At 42.3% G+C, this 9,821-nt stretch overlaps 1 protein-coding gene across 5 annotated transcripts in view; it reads right to left on the bottom strand.

Annotated features, from left to right (window-relative positions):
* Positions 1-4,742: 4,742 nt before the first annotated feature.
* Positions 4,743-9,821, bottom strand: part of ANKDD1A (ankyrin repeat and death domain containing 1A) — a 42,913-nt gene continuing 37,834 nt past the window's right edge. For all 5 annotated transcript variants that reach the window (XM_072148632.1, XM_072148631.1, XM_072148633.1 and 2 more), the window contains one exon: positions 4,743-9,796. In XM_072148632.1, the coding sequence (XP_072004733.1) occupies positions 9,735-9,796 (62 nt within the window). In that variant the 3' untranslated portion in view covers positions 4,743-9,734. The remainder of the gene's footprint in view (positions 9,797-9,821) is intronic.

The following is a 9,821-nucleotide window of genomic DNA, read 5'->3' as shown; positions in this document are numbered from 1 at the left end:
CTAACTACGGGATTCACCATGGGAATAACTTTTTTTTTAATGGAGGTGTGGTTTTGTTTTGTTTTTTTATATCAGTTCTAGGGAAACGGGGGTGATTTGAACTTTTATGTTTTTATTTAGACCTCTAAGGGTAATTTAACCCTTGGGTGCCTGATCACTTTCACCAAGTACTGTAATATTACATTATTGCAGTGTATGGCAGCTTTGCTGGTGATCTAAGCATCTGCCTCCAGCTTATCAGGCTGAATGACAGGCCTGGGAGTCTAGTATAGACTTTTGCTTGTCATAGCAACCAATCATCGCCCCCTCATGACCTCACAGGGGGTGGTGATCAAATCCAATATGGTGGAGCGCATGCTTTGCGGGACGCATTTAAATAGTTAACACCCGTGATCGGTGCCAGTGGGCGTTTGCTGCAATATGCAGAAAACACCCACATAGTATGGAAAGCGCTTAGCTCTTGAGGATACTCTATCCACCCATGCGCCATTATATTATGCCACGTTCCGGGAAGGGGTTAAAATACAAAGGGGCACATGTACCTTTGTTTTGGCTTGGCTATTTCTTCGTTATTTGCGCCTAAAACAACCTTTCCTCATATTACAGACCAGTTTGTATGTGATATCTTCAGCGCTCACCTCCTCCTCTCCCCGCTCGCTGCCGTGTGCCCGCCATGCTACGGTACAGCGGGCAACGGCAGTGTGAATCCACCCTTACTCTGAAAAATCGAAGGCTTCATTCAGACTTTTTTTTTAATATTTATTTATTTTTTTAATACAGTCAGTATCTATAGCCATATACCGGCAGATGGAGGTGTCCTTTTTGCCTCTGTCTGCACAATGTACATTCAGTGGAAAACACCGGTTGGAAAGCTGCAGCAAGCTATACCCACACTCAGTGTCAGCCTTTGGGGACTAAGGGGGACAGATACAAAGTATAGCATCCATCCCCATCCTCCGTTATGTCACGCTGATATAAATGTCCATATAAGAGAGTTGATTGCTAGGGAAGCCCCCTGAACAAGCTTCACTCGTCCCACTTTTAAGAGGGGATGGGAAATTTTTATAGCCTTATGACAGAAGGCTAAAAAACCTATGATAAGTCTTACTACTTACATTACATAGAAGTTGCACAGAGAAGGGAGGCAATGAGTAGTAGCAGCAGCAGCAGCAGCGAGGCCTTTATAAACCAGCAAAAAGAGTACAGCAAATGCACAGACAGACTATAAAGATGAGAGCTGCTGGAAAATGATGAAATCACTAAATAATTAAAAACTCCTCGTGTAGAAAAACTGCATTGCCGATCCCTGCAAACGTTGTTGAAAGAAAATTAGAATTACACTTTAAATCTCAGTTCTCTATGTAGCTGCATTTTGAATGCCCTGAAGCGAAGCAACAAGAGGGAGGTAATTGTTTCCGTTCTTATGGAATAATAAAAAAAAAAATTGAACAATCAGCCATCAAACAAGAGTTCAGGTCCTAGGGCACATGTAATCAGGCAGGGATGTGGTCACACTCACCAATGATCCCCCGGCAACTAGAAAATAAAAGCAGAGCCAATTTTGTAAAAAAACAATATTTTCTGTATAATTATATATACAGTATAATATAGCGCTGAGTGTGACACAGGGATAAACTCTCTCTGATAGAGAGATGCCAGAAACTGGCTCTGGGAGTATGGATGCCAGGAATAACATCCAAATGCAAGGAATGTCAAAGTAGCAGGGACGTAGCCGAAAACACAGTTGAACAGTTCATAACCATGGATCATAGCAGAAATCACGAGTAGGCCGACTAGTACAACAATCCTCCTTTTACAACAAAGTCTAAATGAGCATAGAAAATGGCATCACAGCACAGAAGTGATTAGGACGATGTAGCTGCCACATCGGGGGGCATCCAGATTGTTGAAACTAGCACAGTAGATTGTGTAATGAATGCTTGAAATAGACAACAGGATCAAAAGGTAATCTGAGAGTTGCAGAGAAGAGAGAAAAGGCAGCTATTCCATTTTAGTTTTTAGCAAATAGAAAGAAAACTATTTGATTTCTATATTTGGTTAAAGGGAACCTGTCACCAGGGACCTCATTTTCACTAAAGACAGATTGTAAAAGCCTATCACTCTCTGCCGTTTCTAAGCATTTGCATTACAATATAATTTTGTGTTATAACTTGCCTTGTTTCCTGACAAAATCCTGGGGTAGTCACAGGGGTTGGGCTTTGGTTTGGATGCATTTAAAAAAAAAAACATGTGCGTAGTCTGTGCTGCAGACTGCTCAGCTCTCAGCCCCCACCTTTGTGCTCCTGTAATGCTCCTCCCTCTCCCACTGATGTCAGCTCACCAGGCCCCTGTGAAGGAGCAGCAGGGATCATCACACATGGTACTGTACACTCACCAGCCACTTTATTAGGTACACCTGTCCAACTTTTCGTTAACACTTAATTTCTAATCAGCCAATCACATGGCGGCAACTCAGTGCATTTAGGCATGTAGACATGGTCAAGACAATCTCCTGCAGTTCAAACCGAGCATCAGTATGGGGAAGAAAGGTGATTTGAGTGCCTTTGAACGTGGCATGGTTGTTGGTGCCAGAAGGGCTGGTCTGAGTATTTCAGAAACTGCTGATCTACTGGGATTTTCACGCACAACCATCTCTAGGGTTTACAGAGAATGGTCCGAAAAAGAAAAAACATCCAGTGAGCGGCAGTTCTGTGGGCGGAAATGCCTTGTTGACGCCAGAGGAGAATGGGCAGACTGGTTCGAGCTGATAGAAAGGCAACAGTGACTCAAATTGCCACCCGTTACAACCAAGGTAGGCAGAAGAGCATCTCTGAACGCACAGTACGTCGAACTTTGAGGCAGATGGGCTACAGCAGCAGAAGACCACACCGGGTGCCACTCCTTTCAGCTAAGAACAGGACACTGAGGCTACAATTTGCACAAGCTCATCGAAATTGGACAGTAGAAGATTGGAAAAACGTTGCCTGGTCTGATGAGTCTCGATTTCTGCTGCGACATTCGGATGGTAGGGTCAGAATTTGGCGTCAACAACATGAAAGCATGGATCCATCCTGCCTTGTATCAACGGTTCAGGCTGGTGGTGGTGGTGTCATGGTGTGGGGAATATTTTCTTGGCACTCTTTGGGCCCCTTGGTACCAATTGAGCATCGTTGCAATGCCACAGCCTACCTGAGTATTGCTGCTGACCATGTCCATCCCTTTATGACCACAATGTACCCAACATCTGATGGCTACTTTCAGCAGGATAATGCGCCATGTCATAAAACTAGAATCATCTCAGACTGGTTTCTTGAACATGACAATGAGGTCACTGCACTCAAATGGCCTCCACAGTCACCAGATCTCAATCCAATAGAGCATCTTTGGGATGTGGTGGAACAGGAGATTCGCATCATGGATGTGCAGCCGACAAATCTGCGGCAACTGTGTGATGCCATCATGTCAATATGGACCAAAATCTCTGAGGACCTTCCAGCACCTTGTTGAATCTATGCCAGGAGAATTGAGGCAGTTCTGTAGGCAAAAGGGGGTCCAACCCGTTACTAGCATGGTGTACCTAATAAAGTGGCCGGTGAGTGTATACAGAAGAGCAAAATGCATCACATACCTTTTTTTTTAATTATGCAGTGTGAGGCTGTGGCACATTACTGGAGGCTGTGGAGTCAGGTTCATCATAAAAATTGGGGACCATGTACTGAGTCTAAACCAGAACGACTGTGTGTATGTATGTATTTATGTATATACCGTATATATTTTCAAACAATGTAAGCGTTGGAGCTTGATAATACCTTCATAGAGAGGACAAAATGTTGCCATCTTTTGTCATGGTGGAAAGAGAATTTTTTTTTATGGAGTGCAGTATTTTGGGGAGAGTGTTGGGGGGGCCCAAGATGTAGGAACAATGAACATCATAAAAGATTTGTCTAGTGAACTCCACAGGGAGGACATGTGGCTGAAGAGGAGGCATGGTGATGCTGGGCTTAATGGAAAAGATCGAGAACAACTACAGTCCGAGAACACGTCACCTGCTGGCACTGGATGTAACAATTGGGGATTTCTCCTGTGTTGTCTGTAGCTGTATATATGCAGTTATTATTGACACAACCAAATGTGAGGGGGGGTATGTACAGAAGTGGGCATTACTTAAAGTGCGATACATATACATTGGGGCCCGTGCCTCGGGTATTTTACCATCCTAGCGACACCTCTGCTCCTCATGTATTCTTCCTCTACTCCACACCATCCCCCTCCCTCCCCTAACCTGCTCAATGACAGCAAGTGGGGAGGCAACTGGTAATTTTGTCAGGGGAGACTGAGACACAGACAAACACGCCACTGGCAGGGAGCCGGGTAATGTGAAATTAAGTTTTATAAACTACTGAAATGATTCAGAATGCTGACAAAGAAATTTTGTAAATCAGCATAGCAGAGGCTATTGGAACCTGTCACCAGCTAAAAATCACATTCCTGGTGACAGGTTTGCTTTAAGGAATTTTTATATCCTTGCCTTTTTATATGTATAAGTAATAACTTTGTTCCATTGAGGCAATTTATTTAATATATGTACAGCTGACTTCAAAGCACACAAAACCTATAAACCTGTCATCAGACATACAGCTGTTATTATATAATTCCCTGGAACGACCATCAGTAAATCTGTAGAAAGGGAACATCAGAGCTGATATAGTACATAGGATGAAGGAGTACAAGACAACAGTGAATCCAGGGTACGGTTTATTAAACAGAATAACACTTTGTACATATAGAAAGTTCCTTTTTCCATTTGCCTTGGCAATTTAGTATTACAGTGATAAAGCATCCTTCCCCCATGTCTCTAGGGATAACTTTTTTTGCATATATGGAGGAGCCTCTGGCGGCTAGTGCATTATAGGGGCAGTATACGGATAGGTCTTGGGTCGCATCTAGAGGTCTTTCTCTAGCAGTAACCCCTTATTGAACGCACAAGCACCATAGTAACACATTTACAGTGGGTATGGAAAGTATTCAGACCCCTTTACATTTTTCACTCTGTTTCATTGCAGCCAATTGGTAAGATCACTGTTTGCTCATTAATGTGCAATCTGCACCCTCACAGAAATGTAGATATTTTTGTTAATATATTAAACAAGAAAAACTGAAATATCACATGGTGACTAGTACTAGCAAATTTTGAGCTAGTACAGCCAGGAGTCTTCTTGGGAAGATGCAACAAGTCCTTCACACCTGGATTTGGGGATCCTCTGCCTCTTCCTTGCAGATCCTCTCCAGTTCCCCCAAGTTGGATGGTGAACATTGGTGGAAGCCATTTTTAAGACTCTCCAGAGATGTTAAATTAGGTTTAGGGATGGTCATAGAGTTATTCTGAAGCCACTGCTTTGTTATTTTAGCTGTGTATTTAGGGTCATTGAAAAGGTGTTGAAAGGTGGATCTTCAGCCCCCTCTGTGGTCCATAGAACTCTAGGAGAGGTTTAAGGATTTTGAAGGCCACTGTGCTCTCAGGAAACCTGAGTGCTGCAGAAATTCTTTTGTAACCATGGCCAGATCTGTGCCTTGCCACAATCCTGTCTCTGAGCACCTTGGGCAGTTCCTTAGACCTTGTGATTCTCATGTGCTCCGAAATGCACTGTGAGTTCTTATATAGACAGGTGTGTGCTTTACCTAATCAAGTCCAATTAGTTTCCTTAAACACAGCTGGACTCGAAGGAGTAGAACCATCTTATGGAGGATCAGAAGGAAATGGACAGAATGTGAGTTAACTATGAGTGTTACAGCAAGGGTCTTAATACTTATGAACATGTGATATTTCAGTTTTTCTAGTTTCATAAATTAGCAAAAATATCTACATCTGCTTTTTCCTGTCAAGATGTGGCGGAGAGTATGCATTAATGAGCAAAAAAAAAAGAACTTTGTCTGAATACTTTCCGTACCCTTTATATATGTGGATAGTATGTGAAGCATTGCACTTTGTGCTGGCCAGACTATACTCTTATATACCTCTGCAATAACAGAAATGATGTAGCAAGCATAGTACAATGAGAGGCAGTTTACCTGGTAGAAAGTGAAGAGACCATAGTGCCCATTTGAGTGCTTTTCCCTACCTCTTCACCAAGTTGGTCCCAGACCACCCCTTTAAATGGAAGTTATCAGGTCATTTGGTTAGCCTGGAGGAAGACAATGTAGCTGCTGTGAGATCCATGTTATGTAAAGGAGAGTAAGAGGAAAACGTAAAGGGGTGGCCACTTTTACTTCATGTCTTTGTAATGTGTGTAACTGTAGGGGGGAGGATATTAGGTAATTTACGTCTATTAATAGTTCTGCATCTTCCTTGATATGTAAAGTGAAGCCTCCTGTCTTTTAACTCATCAGCCAGACATTCGTGGCCATAAAATGACTGAAGATGGAGGGTCATGTGATCTGATCTGCCCATGAACAATCGCCCTGCCATGACCCTGATCTTAAAGAGGACCTGTCACCTAAATTTCCGGCACTAGGAGCTGCTTACTAAAGTGCTTGATCAAACGCCGCAGTGTTATAGTGATAGCGTTACCGGAAACCTCCGGTAACGCTATCAAACACTGTGGCGGGGTACAGTGTAATCATCGGACAGCTTTGCAAGCTGTCCGATGTATTCATGAGGGGGCGGTCCGAGGCGCTGCCTCTTCCCCGGACCGCCCCGCTAGCTCCATAGGCCGGCAGTGACCTAGCCACGCCCCACCCCCTCATGAATACGTCAGACAGCTTTGCGAGCTGTCCGACAATTACATCCTACCCTGCTGCAGTGTTTGATAGCATTACCGGAGGTTTCCGGTAACGCTATCACTCTAACACTGCCGCGTTTGATCGAGCACTAGGAGCTGCTTACTTTAGTAAGCAGCTCCTAGTGAAGATAAATTGGGGGACAGGTCCTCTTTAAATACTAATACCATTATAAGGTCCTGGCAGGGCAATAGCTTATAGACAGATAGAGATCAGATGACCCAGAGGCCATTTTATGGACAGGAATCTCTGGCCGATGAGGTAAAAGACAAGAGGCTTCACCTTACATATCAAGAAACTGATGAAGAACTATTAATAGATGTATATTGGTAAATTACCCAATATCCTCCCCACACATTACAAAAAACATAACACTGGGTTCAACCTCCTTCACAAAGTCCGCCAAACTGAGAGACCTTTTTTTACCAATGGTGTTCCTACAACGGAACATAAAAACTGTAGTTAGAAATGTATAGAATTACTTCTACTTTTGACTTTATAATTTAACCAGTGCAGGTTTATGCTTTAAAAGATTTTTTAAAATAAATTAAAATTAGCATCCCTTTATTTTAGTGTTCGGACACCCTCTTTATTATTGTCACCATCTTGTAAACACAGAAGTTCTGCCTTTACATTAACAAAAAATGGTGACCCTTTTAATTCATTGGAAAACCTCAGGATTTCATGTATCACTTTTACATCGGTTTATACGTCTAGAATTCACAAGGTTTCTTAATCTGATGACAAAAAGTTTATACATAAAATACATCTGAATCCACTGAGCTCTTATGAAGCATTTGCATAGTGTCAGCACAGAGTCAGGAGGCTCCGTCAAAGCACCCTGTGATTTAGTATTATCTGGCGACTAAGGCAGAATAGGAATATTCGAGGCAGTTTATACTCCTGCCGTCCGCAAATACAAATACAGTAGAAATGAGATTTAGTTTTATATATATTTTTTTACAAAATCAATAGAATTTCTGTAAACTCCGGAACTGTATCCTCAGGTCACAATTCTCGGTTAAAGGTTTGTAGGAGTAATATTCTGTCATAATGCTGGAGCGCGGTGAGGTGGTTTATAGGGCAGAATATCACCAAACCTCTCGAGAATTTTGTTTCGAATTTATATAAAGAGAGATTACAACAGAGTATTGTCTGCTTGTCTGTTTGTAATACAATAGTTTACTCCTTTTCCCTCTATATCATCTTATATTAATGCTCATTAGTACATAATATTGAAAATACAAATAAAAGGGGTCTTTCAGCTTTATGATATTGATGACCGATTCATAGGTTAGGTCACCCCCTGCACCGAGGTCACAGGAATCAACACAGAGAACAGCTCCTTTGTGTGTGTAGTGGCCAAGCTGTGTTACTGTAACTCAGCTCTCATTCAATTAAATGGAAGCTTCTCAGAGGTTCTCAAGTGCGGCCATTACACAGAGAAAAAAGCTATAGCCGTGGAAGACCCACCATCAACGTGAAACCGACAACCTATCCCATGAAAAATAAAGCATACATAAACCAGGGGCACTTACTCATAGATCCAGGCAACTCTCCATGCTACAAGCTTCATGGGCTGTTACAATGGGTCCCCCTCCACACTTCTTCCCTGCTCCCTCTACCTGATGTAATGTCACAGAGTGGATGGAGGAAGTGCTCCTGCACAGCATAACAGCCCCTAAAGTTGCATCACGGAGGGGTCTGGTAATGCCCCTCCAGAGTACAACTGGCTCATTAGTATAATTAGTATAATTAGCCTTTAATATTATGAAGCTGACTGATTATTGTAAACACTTGTGTTCTGGAGCCTCTTTTTATTCTCTTATACTCTCTTTTATACTCTTGTTATGCCAACTAGAAGAAAGATATGGAAATCAAGAATATTTCAGGCAATGTAAGGGACTGGTTATTATCCAAGGAAAGTGGAGCTGCTTGGTAACACCCACTTCCCAATCTACTATTCAATTTCTAGGAGTAATAACAGAGTAAGGGCAAAACACAATGACTGTTAAAGGAATTCTATTTAATAATGACATTGTCTGGTCGCGGAGGTTGTCCACCTATAGGTCCCTGCAATCAGAACTACAGGGACCCGCAAATCCTGCCTCATTGTCTTGTATTACAGACTTCTGGCACACAGAGGATACATAGGCGCAGATTGACATAAAAGCAACTATAAATATATATTACAAAATTTTCCAGTGCCGAATTTTTGGATATAAAATTTCAGGACAAAAGGAGGATATTCCGTCAACATAATTGGAATGACTGAATGTGAAGTGATGGTTACCATTTATCTTCTATTACATCTATTACCTTTGATCATGCTTAATTTTCTATGCAGCTGTACCTTAGACGAGCCAAGGATTTTGGTTGCTTTACTTAGGATCCTTCCACATTATTACAATTTTTAATAACTTATATAAAATGATTCCATTTCTGTAAGAAAAGTCTAAAAAGAACAATTGTTACAAAGACCCTTGAAATGTATCAGAAATGCGCACAAATATCGCAGCAAGTAGAGAATGCGGTCATCTGCCAATCACGTTACACTCGCACTCTGTACTAGAAAATCAGCCGCCTCCTGGTGCGGTATGTAAAAAAACCTCTTTCACCCCAGGCATACAAAATAGAATTACAAAATCCAAACTTGGCGAGGGCGTCCGCTTTTAAGCCCCGGTATTGCACCAGTCATGTGCTAGAGAAGTGACAACCTATGCATATTTATATGTAAAAAAGCGATGCCCTATACTGAGACGGGTAGACGCCTGCTACCTGTAGGGGCAGCACCTGCAAGGTATCTGGTCCTCTGAGGGTGGACCTGTGAATGGCACAGCACGAATTGTATTTGGATTTAGAATCAGCCCTTGATGTAATAGTCGCTGTGGACCAAACCGCAGTCTGCAGGGGTAGAGGCCTGTAATGCCGGGAGTAGCGTCCTTCCTGCAGGATGGTTACATGGCAGCACAAGTCTTTGGAGAGGATTCATCAGCGTTTGCTTTTTTTCTTATACTCTCTGTGGAAGAATATGAATATAATAT

The sequence above is a fragment of the Engystomops pustulosus genome, chromosome 4 (genome assembly GCF_040894005.1).
Source record: "Engystomops pustulosus chromosome 4, aEngPut4.maternal, whole genome shotgun sequence".
In the NCBI taxonomy this organism is placed as follows: domain Eukaryota; kingdom Metazoa; phylum Chordata; class Amphibia; order Anura; family Leptodactylidae; genus Engystomops; species Engystomops pustulosus.
This window is presented reverse-complemented; position numbering and strand designations above follow the sequence as displayed.